The sequence below is a fragment of the Physella acuta genome, unplaced genomic scaffold, assembly GCF_028476545.2.
Source record: "Physella acuta isolate Inbredline_101_S28 unplaced genomic scaffold, ASM2847654v3 ptg001865l, whole genome shotgun sequence".
Classification (NCBI taxonomy): Eukaryota; Metazoa; Mollusca; class Gastropoda; family Physidae; genus Physella; species Physella acuta.
In genome coordinates this window covers 351,486-364,831 of record NW_026733371.1, presented here as the reverse complement: position 1 = coordinate 364,831, position 13,346 = coordinate 351,486, and the positions used below count along the sequence as shown (strand labels likewise).

At 33.6% G+C, this 13,346-nt stretch overlaps 1 protein-coding gene across 5 annotated transcripts; it reads left to right on the top strand.

Moving 5' to 3' along the window:
* On the top strand, positions 1-12,793 carry LOC131930913 (ubiquitin carboxyl-terminal hydrolase 8). Of its 5 annotated transcripts, none has more exons than XM_059287573.1 (25): positions 1-169; positions 1,462-1,563; positions 1,919-2,021; positions 2,305-2,449; positions 2,947-3,032; positions 3,394-3,527; positions 3,807-3,984; positions 4,763-4,925; positions 5,073-5,226; positions 5,699-6,317; positions 6,623-6,752; positions 6,898-7,561; positions 7,991-8,149; positions 8,258-8,411; positions 8,745-8,796; positions 8,918-9,048; positions 9,245-9,350; positions 9,898-10,002; positions 10,271-10,393; positions 10,705-10,818; positions 10,940-11,082; positions 11,469-11,598; positions 11,963-11,993; positions 12,341-12,429; positions 12,583-12,793. In XM_059287573.1, the coding sequence occupies exons 3-25, from the start codon at positions 1,927-1,929 to the stop codon at positions 12,652-12,654; spliced, it is 3,777 nt and encodes a 1,258-aa protein (XP_059143556.1). In that variant the 5' UTR covers positions 1-169; positions 1,462-1,563; positions 1,919-1,926; the 3' UTR covers positions 12,655-12,793. The 5 variants fall into 5 exon arrangements, with proteins under 5 accessions (XP_059143556.1, XP_059143552.1, XP_059143557.1 ...); XM_059287569.1 differs by having other exon boundaries at positions 1,391-1,563; XM_059287571.1 differs by lacking the exon at positions 1-169 and adding an exon at positions 386-403 and having other exon boundaries at positions 1,391-1,563.
* Positions 12,794-13,346: the final 553 nt, after the last annotated feature.

Below are 13,346 nucleotides of genomic sequence, written 5' to 3'. Positions count from 1 at the left end.
GTGATTTCCAAATAATAAACAAATTTTTACTTCTGCGAGATCAAGATCTAGATCTAGATCTACTAATCTAGACTCAAGATCTAGAATCTAGATTCTATGCCTAGAAACTTTCGCCATTGATGTATTAATGGGAGTATTGGTGCTACCAGCATCCAACTAGTCACTTCTAGTATGATCATACTCATAAAGTATAAAGTTTATGATGAGTCTTCTCTCTTCTGTCAGATTTTCTGTTATTGTTGACATTTCAGAAAAAAGAAAAAAAAAGACCTGTCCCGTAGATTTTTGCTAAGAGAAAAAACACAAATGTGTGATGGAAACTGTGAATTATAGCTGATGAAAAAGGACATCCTATTTCACCTAGATCTATATTTATTCTATGTGATAATGTGAATTTTTAATGGTAATTGATAGTTCACTAGCAATGTGAACAACCAACTAAACTGATAGTAAATTAGTATTATTTATTTAAAAAATTACTAGATCTATTATTCTAGTGTATAGATTTAGAGTGCATAGTTGATCGTCTATGACCTACATAGACGTAGCCAGAGTTTCTTCTAGGCATCTCTTCGGGGGCCCCCCGAAAATTTTTTACCGCCCCCCCGAACGAAATGAAATTTATATAATTTATATAGAAAATATATACTTTTAACAGTGTCCGCCCCCCCCCCCCCCCCCGAAGAAAGTCTACCGCCCCCCCCGAAAATTTCAAGTGCCCCCCCCCGGAGAAAAAAGTCTGGAAGAAACACTGGACGTAGCCTGTAGCAGATATATGTCTGATATGAGCCTAAAAGCTAAGCTAAACTTTAACCGTAGGCCTAATAACTTTTTTATAAAAATATAACAAAATAAAAATAGCACTGCTCTCTTGATCTATACCTCATTGTCCAGTCACAATAAATGCTTTTATTATTTTAAAATATTATTCACAGTCGTGTTTAACATGAAATGACAGCCGACTGTGAATAGCCGTATTGGGGCTATTCACAGTCGGCTGGGAATAGCCCCAACCGGCTGGGAATAGCCTTGGCCTTTTAGTAATAATTTCACATTTTTAGGAGGATTCATGTTTTTAAAGTTACAAAAATGTTTCAAAGTTTCATTAGGCCCGAATGATTAATTCATTAATGTAGGCTACCTGTTTTTAATCACTTGTATTAAAACTTTTTCAGTAAAAAATAAAGACTAGTAATGTTTTCATCAGACACATTCTCTCATTTACTTTTATAGCAAATCTTGTTTAATTTTTTTGGGTAAAATTATAGTTAGAAATTCAGGGGAAACCACTCTAACTTACAGATGGCCGCTGTTTATATAGCAAATCCTACCTTGTACTAGTGACTTTTGGAGGACTATAAAAGAATTTTCTTTTAAACCCTCATTGCAGTCATTGGTCTACTATCTGAAATTCTTTTTATTGGAAATGCTGCTGATAAACTAATTAAAAAAAAACTATAGATAAAAAGGAAACATTCTTGGTCGAATTAATCAGAGCGAGGGGAGATCACAAACCTTAGGTGGATGACAAATCATAATATTTAAGCAGACCTCAAACATAAGGTAAACAAAAATTAGTTTTAGTTATAGGATATGCTTAATGATTTAATTATTTATGATTACTCTAAATTTAGTTTATGTGAGATGTCAGAGTGTAGATTTTTATGTGACTGTACTACATGTAGAGTAAAGCATAGACAATGAATACAGACAATTTAGGGTGGACGATATTTGAGAATATCTGTTATTGTTTTATCTGCTTGATATCTTGATATAATGTGTGTATTTGAGTATGATTCGATGAACACAACTTGTTGTAACAGACAGAAAAAGTGTCATTTTGAATCCAAAATCATAGATATGTTGATGTATGAATGTAAAATCTGAAATAAAATAAACAATATTTTTTTCTATTTAGCTGACATAATGCCAAAAAAAAAAGAGTTGTACATGGGCAAATGTCTTGGAGATTTGCACAAGTTAAGTGATGTGAAAACACTTTCAACAAATAATGTTGCTATGTAAGTATGAAAGGCATCAAAATCCTTCTTAGTTGTTTACAATAAATATATATTAGAGCAACTGTCTAAGCAATTTAAAAGAAATGTAACAAACAATTTAGGTCTGAGCCTGTTCATAGTGAGTAACAGAAAAGTACAGCCTGTATGGTATTATTATTGGGAGTTTTTAGAAAATGTATTAACTTAGCACATGTTCTCTGCATTTATAATAGCAACATATTACAAGAAAAAATCATGTTTATCATATTTTTCAGGTCATAATATATTTTTTTTCTCATTCCAGCATTATTAAATCAAACAACAAAGTTTTTCAAGATGCAGAGGCATATGACTTGCAGGGAGATGAAGAGAGAGCATTTGTTTTTTACATAAAATACTTTAATCTGCTTCGTCTCGTAAAATCCAAACCAGAGTATAAAAAACAAAAAGTAAGCTTTCCCATGAACTATTATTTGAGATAAACAAAATTGTGAATTAACATACAAAATATATTTTTGAGTTTACTGCTTTAAAAAAAACGTCTTTCCCCTTCACTACTCTGGACACATGGGGCCGCCACAGTAGGCTCTTTCTGCTTTTACAGGTTTTTGGCAACTTTTTTGCATTTTCTCAAAATAGTCAGACTCATGTCAGGCTAGGCTAAGTGAGATGTGGATACACATTCTGAAGTTTCATTTGATCTCATCCTTCTTTTTTCAATTACTCTTCAATTTTCATTTCTCTTAAAATAAAACGGGGGTGATATGTCTTAAACTTTCTCGACTATTCTTACAATAAAACACAGCAGGGATATAGACAAGATTCACAGATTTGACATTTTAAGCTTTATTGAAACTTTAATTTCTATTTTGTTGCATATATATTTTCTCAAACAGTAATGCTTACAAGGATTATGTGTCTGTAAATATGATCTAATTATTCACAGGATTATTTTGATAAACTGATAGGGAGTTCTAATCAAGTAAAAGCTATTGAACGAGCAGAGAAACTTGCTGAAAGTTTAAAAGAAAGGTATTAAAACATTAGTTCCACCACCGTATTTTAATTTCTTTTTATGTCCAACCAGACACATCTTAGAATTCACTGTTGTACATTTTAGTTTTGTTTTGAAACAGTGGCAACCTTTTTAATGCTATGAATTTAACTTATTACAAATAGTTTACATTGAATGATCATAAAACTTGTTAACAATTTTCTATGATATTAAATTAAAAATATTATAGAATATTACTATGAAATTATCATGAAAATTTGAAGATGGTCATTCCCTTAAAGTAGTAAACAGTTAAATTAAACATTCAAATTATGGTTTACACTTTTAGTCCTTATTTGGGCTCACAGCTCTGATGTTTTTTATATTTCACATTATCAGATATGATCTAAAAGAAGCTGAAGCAATTGCCAATACATTGTCTGTACTAGAAGCAGATGAAGAAATTGCTGTGAGTGAGAATGTTAAAGATGGTGTTGAGGAGTCAAATAAAAAACTGGAGGAAACACAATCAGGTATAGATCCCTTTGTTTAACTTTGATACTAAACATGTTAATGGATAAGTTATGAATGCTACATTAAAAAAAGAATAGGGCATTGGCAATTTTTAGAGCACTTGAAATGCAATGTTTTGTGATTATTTTAATTTTATTGAGATACATTAAAGTTAATTTTTTATCCATTCATCTTTTCATCTTTGCTTGCTTAAATTTCAAATGTTTAAGCCTAACAGGCTTGCAGGTCTCAATAAACCATATCATTGCCTTCATTTAATTAAAAAAAAATATTTTCAGAGGTAACTTCACTAAAACAAAACCCAAGTTCAATCAGCAGTTTAAATCTTTGTAATTTACTTCGAGACAATACAGCTAAAGTAATTATCATGGATGTTCGCTCAGCTGAAGATTTTAATGCATCACATATAAGTCATTCGGACTGCATTAGTGTCCCTGCAGAAATTATATCACCTGGGTAAGTCAATATTAATTTTACCCTTCTACCTTGTTAGTTTCCTGTATCCAGATCCTTTGAAAAGGTGCAGCTGTCTTTAAAAAAAATGTGGTAAACATGTTAGTTTTGAGTGGTATAACTACATTTTAACTTTTGAAGAGCGTAAAAGTACTTAAGCCACACTTTTGTGACAATCAAACCAAATAATGGTCATAGCCTGTCTTTATTCCCTGTCAATTACCTGCTAACTCTAATCAAATCCCTACCCATACACCAAACACCACCATAGTTAACCACATCCCTTATTCCATTTTTATCCCTAACACTAACACCTGTACCTAATTTTATCCTTATTCTTAATCCTAACCCTAACAATATCACTAACCCCTATCCCTATTGCTAATCCTATCCTTAAAACCCTAACCCTCATCCTAACTCTAACTTATCCTTATTTCTTTTCTGTATCTCTAAATCTTGAGGGGGGGGGGGGGTGTCAGTTAATTAACAGGAAGTAGTCTTTTTTTGGGCAGTGTATGGGGGTAATTGTTCTGGGTTGGAGGTGAAATCCTGCTCCCTTTTATCACTTAGTTTATTTTAATCTTGACTTTTATTATAGAGAAAATAACTTGAAAATGGCTTGATTACTTAAAAAGGGCGTTATGACTGGTTCCTTTTATGAATTTTTTTTATCAATAATACCTTAATTCCAAAAAATCATATTGTTGACCGGATATTTTTATCTTTAATTTTTCCATGTGCAAAAATAATTAAGCTAACTGTTGTATCTTTTTTCCTATAGCTCAACTGTGAAACACATAAGTGCTAATCTTCCCAGCAAATCAACAACCTCGTGGTCTCAACGAATGAATGCAGATCATATAATTTTATTAGACTGGAATTCTACTTTAGAAAATATTTCAATTGGCCACCCATTAAAAACTCTGAAGGATGCACTCTATAAGGTACATAATTATTTGCATTGGAGCGTTAAAAAAATATGCTAAGTAAAGGACATTAAACACTTAAAAAATTGTGATGGAATGCTAGTTCATATTGGATATGGAAATGTATTTTTGTCCTAGCTTGACACCACCTTTCTTATCTACTAGTTTGACACCAGCTGCATCATCAAATCAGAGCCACTTGTGCTGGATGGAGGCTATGAATCCTGGCTTTTATTTTATCCCACACTGACTACAAATCCCCATGTGATAAGGCCTAGTGACTCCATCCCTGCTAAACCTCCTTCACCTACTGTAACCTGTAAGTAGACATTGATTCCTTTTTACCTGTTTTGAATGACATACAGTTGTGTTGAACTGTTACAGATTTGCAGTAGTAACCCTCATGGTTCGCTGCTCAAACATACCTGGGTATCCTTTCATAAGCACACTTTTCAGAAAAATGTTGTATGGGGTACTTGCTGGTCTGGAGACCACTGCCCAGTTTGCCCACCATTTTGGACTTGTCTGACTCCTCCGTAAATAAATATTAGGAAAGAAGAAGTACAAGAAGAATGAGTTCACAGTTTTTATGTGGCGGTAAAAGAACTTAAAATTATGGCTTATGATCTTTAAATCAACCCCGCCAATAATTAATTTGTTTTGTAATATATTTGATTTTCCCATTAAATGTTGTAGCTAATTTATTAGATGGATTATAGATAAAATTATATAACAATTTATTGTATGTTGTTGAAGTTAAATGTATAAAAATCGATTCTTTATGTCACCAGTGGACTTTGATTACCCAGATTTGGATGAAAAGTTAAAACCAAAAGATGTTGTGTCTTTACAACCAGCCAAGCTGCCATTACAACCAGCCCAGCTGCCTTTACCTGCTTTAGAAAGTAGCAATTCAGCAGGTTCAGAGTTAAAACTATTTCCACAATTTGATCGTAAACTTAAGCCATCAAAGACAGAAGATGTGGATTTAAGCCCATATATAAAGAATTCATTTGCTGAAAATGTTTCTCAACTTGAGAACAATTTAGAATCTGTTCACATGAAATCATTTAAAAGTACAAACTTGAACAATGATTTACTGGCCCATGGACCTAAAAACAGCAACTTAACAATAAAAAACAACTTGGTCTCCGATATTAGTAAAGGAGAGAGAGAGAAGAATGGGGGGAAAGAATTTCAGCCAAATACTGATGTGCTGCCAGGACCAGACAAAAGCAAGGTTGAGGACATGGAGAAAAGTTTGAAAGATCTTCAGCTTATGAAAAAGAAGGAAGAAAAAGATGTAGCTGCTCTGCTGAGGTTAAAGAAAAAGTTAAAGGAGAATCTTGATGAGGAAGCTAAACAACAGGAGGACCAGAGAAAATTCCTTTCTTTGGAAGACGAAAAAAGGTGAGGTCAAATATGCAGATACTGAAATGATATGTAAAACATAAAATACACATTTTTAGATTAAGTAGTCCTGCTGAAAATGACCAACAAATATGACTAGGTCACTCATGTAGAAGGGCTTTAATGATGTTAAAAAATTGCTAATTGAATAGTGGATGGTGGAAATGATTAACTTACTGTTGTTATTATTGTATTTGCTCTGATCTAATGACTGTTGGAATTACTTAATAGAACTTTAAAAAATCGATGTATAGTGCAGCATAACATTTTTTATAACAAGCAAAATAACTTGAAAATCTTGACAGGCTTCTAGGTTTAGAAGAGGCAAAACGTGACGAAGCAGAAAAGAAGCGTAGGATGGAAGAAGTGGAGAAACTACGGCAAGACAGAAAAAAAGACACACATTTGAAAGATATGGAAAGAAAGCTTAAAGAAGTCAGTTTTACAAACTGCTGTGAACAGGGCCATTAATTATTGGTGTTGTTTCACTTGCTTTAATTATATATTATTCTTGATTTTCTTTGTTTGTATTTCTAGTTTTAATTATAAGATTAGAAAGTTATTTTATTCTGTTGTACAGGAAGAAGAAAAAAGAAAGCTGATGGAGGCTGAGCTACTGCAACTGAAAAACAAGTCAAAAGACAGTGAGAGCAGCCTGGGCAGGTTGGAGGTGAATGTTGTAGATAAAGGCGATGATGGCAGGCCTGGTGTTGATAATCAAAATATTAGAGAGGAATTTCAAGAAAAGGTGATTAAGGAAAGAATACAAAATGAAGAAGAGGAAAAAAGAAGATTAGCAGAAGAGCAAGAAAGAGCAAAGAAGGACTTTGAAGAGAAGGAAAGAACTAAACATGAATTGGCAGAAAGGGAGAGAGCTAGACGTGAATTGGAAGAGAAGGAAAGAGCTAAACATGAATTGGCAGAAAGGGAGAGAGCTAGACGTGAAATGGAAGAGAAGGAAAGAGCTAAACATGAATTGGCAGAAAGAGAGAGAGCTAGGCGAGAAATGGAAGAGAAGGAAAGAGCTAAACATGAATTGATAGAAAGGGAGAGAGCTAGACGTGAATTGGAAGATAAGGAAAGAGCTAAACATGAATTTGCAGAAAGAGAGAGAGCTAGACGTGAATTGGAAGAGAAGGAAAAAGCTAAACATGAATTGGCAGAAAGAGAGAGAGCTAGACGTGAAATGGAAGAGAGAGCTGCACAAAAGACTAAAATAACTCCAGAAAGCTCATTTAATAAAGGTAAGATGTTTAAGTAAAAACCACAACATAAATTGGCTGTAAAAGTTCCTTTGTTAAACTTTGTGGGGAAAGGTACAGTTTTGTTTACACTTAAATAAAGTTGCGAGATTTGGTCAGATGCTAAATTGCAAATCTGATAAAAATAATTTCTTATTTGCGTAATGCATATCTGATAAATAAAATGTTTGTCAGTTGTAAGGAACACGTTTTTTTTTATTTTTACAGAACTCTCTGGAGTGTATTGTTATAGTAATCCCTTTGAATATATATAATATGAATAGAAAATTATGAAGCTTCTTATGCTTTGATACATGTGCAGTATCATCAAATTTTGTTGCTCTAGTATATTGACAAGTTGGGTAAAAATTAGAGTTAGGATGTTAGGGATACTATCAAAAATTTTTTCTCACATGCATCTTATTACTTTAGCCGCTGGACAGACAAGAGTGACCGTTGTACCATCACAAAATCTGCCTGTTGGCTGGGAAAAGCGCCTTGACCCGGCCACCAACAGATACTTCTACATTGACCACAATAATGGGAGTACACATTGGACTGCTCCTGCTATGCCACTTTCTAAACCCACAGGTCTTTTTTTTATTCTCCTCAACTTTTTTCCTTATTTTATAATATATAATCCTTTATTTACATATATCTGATATTAAAAAAAATATATCTTTATGTGTGCTTGTGTAGATACATTCAAGATGCCTCTTAAAGAGGAGCCAGCAGTTTTAAGCTCACGTGGACTAAGTCGCTCACATTCTTCCCCAAACATTAAAAAGCTACTAGAAGATGAAGAGGAAAATACTAAAAATTTTCCTGCTGTGAACAGGGCCATTAAGCCTTTGTAAGTACACAACTCTCAACAAATGTCTAGTACGTTTAGCACAGCAAATGGCCAGTACACAACTCCCACCAGATGGCCTGTACACTTGTATTATTCTGTGTTGTCACAAACAGGTGTATTGGTTTAGAAATTACCCAACATAAGTGATTTGCAGAAGAGCACAAAAAAACAAAGGACTTTTAAGAGTTTGTAGCAAGAGAGAAACAATTTTCTTAAAGCATTTTCTTGATGCTCTTTTGTGCTTATAGTTTTTTCCCATATTTGGTTCCCATTAACAAATGTATTCCATATTCATATTTTAAAGCTGATTTTCTTCATTAACAAACTTTTCAGACCTAAACAGATTGTACGAAAACGCGATTTAAATCCAGTCTATGGCAATGTGGTAAGTTAACGTAAGCTAGGTATCACTTACTAATAATGCTGACATATATTTAAGTAATTTTAAACCTTTCATTGGTGTCTGACAGAAAACTTTATGCCTTAATGAGTTTTTACATTGTCAGGGTCCTGCACTCACCGGGCTTAGAAATCTGGGCAACACTTGTTACATGAATTCAACTATTCAATGCCTCAACAACACATCACCTCTTGTTGTCTACTTTCTTCAAGATAACCATCTGTTCACCATTAATAGGTAACCTTTTTGTTACTGTCTGTTACTTAGGCCGGCTGTAGAAGATTTAGTGAGCCACTACTACTAAATTCTCAGTTGACTAACTTGAAACCCATATACCCACAAGACACATCACATACACTGCACTTTAAGTAGAAGAGGATGTGAAATCACAAGATCTTAGAATATTTGTTTTCTTACATATGAAAACCTACAGAGAAAGCTCTCAAGGAATGCATGGAGAAGTGGTAGATGAATTTGCCTATGTGATAAAAGCTCTGTGGTCTCAGCAGTACCGATCTATAACACCACGAGATTTGAAGGTATTTGTGTCATCTTTATATCAGTTTCTAAAAATCTAGTTTTAGTGTTGTTGGTGTACTTTTTAATGGGATGGCGTGACCGGGCTGTATAGTACTCAACTAAATGGGTTGTACTTGAAGCCTGTAAAACATCCCTGCGTCCACCCAGCTCTGATGAGTCCCTGAAAGTAAAGGCAGTTGTGTATAATGCTGACCACACCATCCCTTCATATGCCCTGATAAAAAAACTAATGCTCTTTACTTCATCGACTGTCTGGTCTGAAAGGAGAACTTCATATTTTATGAAAGTACATATTTTTCATTTTGCGGGGGAAGATGTCTAATTTATGCACATTTTACAGAATGGAATTATTAACCATGTCTGGTTCTGGGACCATTCTCTCTACTGTATTTTAATCAAGTTCTAAGTTATTTTAATTTTTAAAACAACAGCATTCAGAACCCTTTTTAATCATGTATAAAATCTGAGATCTGGAACTAATAAAAACATCTCAATCAAAGAACATATAAAACTTTTTTTAACAGCTGCTATTAAATCTCTTTCCAGAATGTAGTTGGCCAGTACAATCCAATGTTTGCTGGTTACCAGCAACAGGATTCACAGGAGTTTCTCACTTTTTTGCTGGATGGGTTGCATGAAGGTTTAAATGAGGTAACATGGTTTCCAGATTTTATATGATTGTCTTAACAGTGTTACATTTGTATAGATATTACCTTATACAGGTAGAAAATAGTTAACCTTTTTGTTGATTGTTATGTGATGGCCAAAATGAGGCTAATAGGGTAACATTTCTTTTTTGTAATAATGATACAAGAATGTGTTAATGGGATAAACAGAAAGCAGTGAGACTAGCCCAACAGATTTTGTAATATCAAGATTCTGTTGATTGTATTATATGAAAGAAAATCTCTGTCTGCAGGTGAAGAAGGCTCCACCCATCCCAGAACAAGATAATGACAGGCTCACAGATGAGTATGCTGCACAGATAGCCTGGCAACATCATAAACTGCTACACAAGTCTGTCATTGTTGAATTGTTTCAGGTAGGTAAAGTGTTGTAGACAGGTCTGCTTTGATTTTAGAACTTTTTCTAAATGAAATTAGAGGGTTGGTGTATCTGGATGTAATGGGTTGGCATTTTTAGAGTAATGTAGCCAGAGATATGGCATAATTTGTTATATTTCATGGAGAGGGTTGACTTATCCTTGTGTAGTGTCTGGCATCAATTTTTGGCTGCTGCTAAATGTAACTGTATACATTAAGTTAAAAGTTGATGTAATAAATGGTATAATTATGCAATATAAACTACAATTTCAAATGATACCTATCACAACTAAAGTAAATCAATCTACAGGGGCAACTGAAATCCACACTAACTTGTGGAACTTGCAAAAAGATGTCAGTCAATTTCCAAGCCTTCATGTTTTTGTCTCTGCCTATTCCAGCTTCTTCTAAATGCTCTTTGAAGGTTTGCTATTAGAATTGTGTGCATATTTTAAAGGTTCTGAAACTATGTAGATATGGAAGTCTTGGTGGTAATAAACATTTTAGCTGTACCTTAAGGTTTTTAATTTACACACAATTTTCAGGACTGTATTAAAGAATTTCTAAACCCAGAACTGATGACAGGAAGTAGCAAATGGAAATGTCCGCAGTGTAAAGTGGAGAGAGACTCCAAGAAAAAGATTGACATTTGGAAACTTCCTCCTATTCTACTGATTGGATTAAACAGGTTTGTGAAACTTTCCCAGATTACCTTGAATAATTTTCATTAGAGCAGTTGACTCCTATTTCAGCCCACTTTTATTGCCGGATTAGCTTCTATAGCAATTGTCCAACCAAGAACAAACTTAGGCAGCAGTTGTTGGATTTGGAGTTTTCTCTCTTAGATGGGTTGCTGTCCTCAGCTTTCAATTTTCTACCCAGGTGTTCAACCTTGAGACTTTACTGACCCAACCATACCGACCTCTGGGTGATTTTTGCTGATGAAAGTTTCAGTATTAGTTGTTTATTGAGTTGGTTTTCAAGGCAGTGATCATAGACCCACAAACCAAGCTTGAGACTATTATGATCTATCACTAAGACCTTGATATTTGTGCATATTTTTTTCTTTCAAAGGTTTTATGCTGAAGGGATGTGGATGCAGAAGAAAACCACTTTTGTTGATTTCCCTCTTGTGGATTTAGACTTCTCCCCCTACATCATAGGCCCTCGTCCTCGCAACAAATATAGTTTATATGGAATATCAGTAAGATTTTTTCATATTTCTATTTTTAAAATATTATTCTTGTAATCTGAAGAATAAAAACATAAATTATTGAAATATGCTTTATATGTAAATGATACACTAGCAGTTATGTTTCCACCTTAATGATGCACCAGCTTGACTATGAATAGCACTTTAAAACATTGGTCAAAAATCCGATCAAAAGAAAGAAAATTGCCTAAACCCTAAAGCAGTAGAACATTAGCATTAATTTCTCCACTTTTATTATTCATTTTAAGTTGATCTTTGTTGTTAGTATTTTTCTAATACTGGAAGAATAACATTCAGTATTTTGTAACCCAAGAAATGTGGTCTTAGATTTTTATTTATCATGACTTATCCACAGAATCATTATGGTACAATGGAAGGTGGTCATTGTAAGTAAATACTTTACACGATTTTTATTCTAAAAAATAATAGATTCCCCCCCCCCCCCCCCCAATGTATGAAAGTAAATTTATTGGACACTACAGTTTCCGTGTTACAGCCCTAGTGTCCAGCAGTTACACTTTCCAGTGCAAATATTACCATAGCTGAAACCCTTTCTAGAAGATCAGGTCTATCTTATATGTCTAAAGATTTTTCTCACAATCCGTCTCTGTTTTGTGGTTTCATCAGGTTTTACAAAAATCTTTAAGTCATTGTAATTAAAGCCAGCACATTTGATTTTTACTTGATGTCTGTGCAAGAGAAATTGAAGTTATTTAAAAATCTGCTATTTCAGACACAGCATTTTGCCGCAACACTGTCAATAAAAAATGGTACAAATTTGATGACCTAGATGTGTACGAAATATCAAGCTCTGATGTGAAGGTTTGTTTTTTTTTTACAAATTTTTTGTACTTTATTGTCCCTGAATACTAAAACAAAACAATAATATATTGTCAGGTTTTTAAAGAATGTGAAACAAAAGTGAAGGCTCAGCCTAAATTAAAAAAATGTAAATGGTAATGAAAATTTTTTCAGAGCTCAGCTGCCTTTGTGCTTTACTATACATCGATTGACATGCCAGCACCGATATATAAACCTCACCTGTAACAGCCTTTACAGCAAATTAGAGGAGGCAAACTATCTATTTGGATGAATTTCATTGATTGAAAAGCAGCATGCTTTAAGATTGCATAGCAACCTGAATTAAGATTGCATAGCATTAGCAACCTGCTTTAAAATATGCCTATGCTAGTGTTTTTTAACTAAAACACATTCATATTGTTTTTCTTGATTGTCATCATGGGTGCCTGTAAACTAAACTTTTGTACCCAAAATATTTGGTGTAGGGTTGGGTTTGAAAAGAGGGTTTTCCTCCAAACCCTAAGTTTCAGTTAATAAAATGCCCAGTATCATTTTGATGTATAAGTTTAATTACTTGTGTTTTCATTTTTTTTTAAATTTGCAAAATTATTTTTATATAATATAATTCATTCAGAACAATATATTTGTGCAATTGTTTAGCTTGTAAATTGAGAAATCTACATTTTAGTGTATTAGACCAATGACAAGCAATCAGCATCCATAGTGGATTATTGATGACTTAACCACACTGTGAAGCGATTGATGCTGATGCTTTCCACTTTATAAAGTGAAATAACTATTCTAATTACAGTCTGTCATAAGAGTTAAGGAGCAAGTTGTTTCTTTACACTCATTAAATTTTCCATTAGTATTCTGATTTATTTTATAGTTACATTTGATATATGAGAGAACAGTCAAACATTTCTTATGCTTTACAA

Excerpts from the sequence above, each read along its gene's own strand:
- LOC131930913 (XM_059287574.1), top strand. The coding sequence starts at position 1,927 with ATGCCAAAAAAAAAAGAGTTGTACATGGGCAAATGTCTTGGAGATTTG. Across the intron at positions 4,926-5,072 it reads TGAAGGATGCACTCTATAAG|TTTGACACCAGCTGCATCAT; the intron begins GTACATAATTAT and ends CTTATCTACTAG. Across the intron at positions 10,819-10,939 it reads CTTCTAAATGCTCTTTGAAG|GACTGTATTAAAGAATTTCT; the intron begins GTTTGCTATTAG and ends CACAATTTTCAG.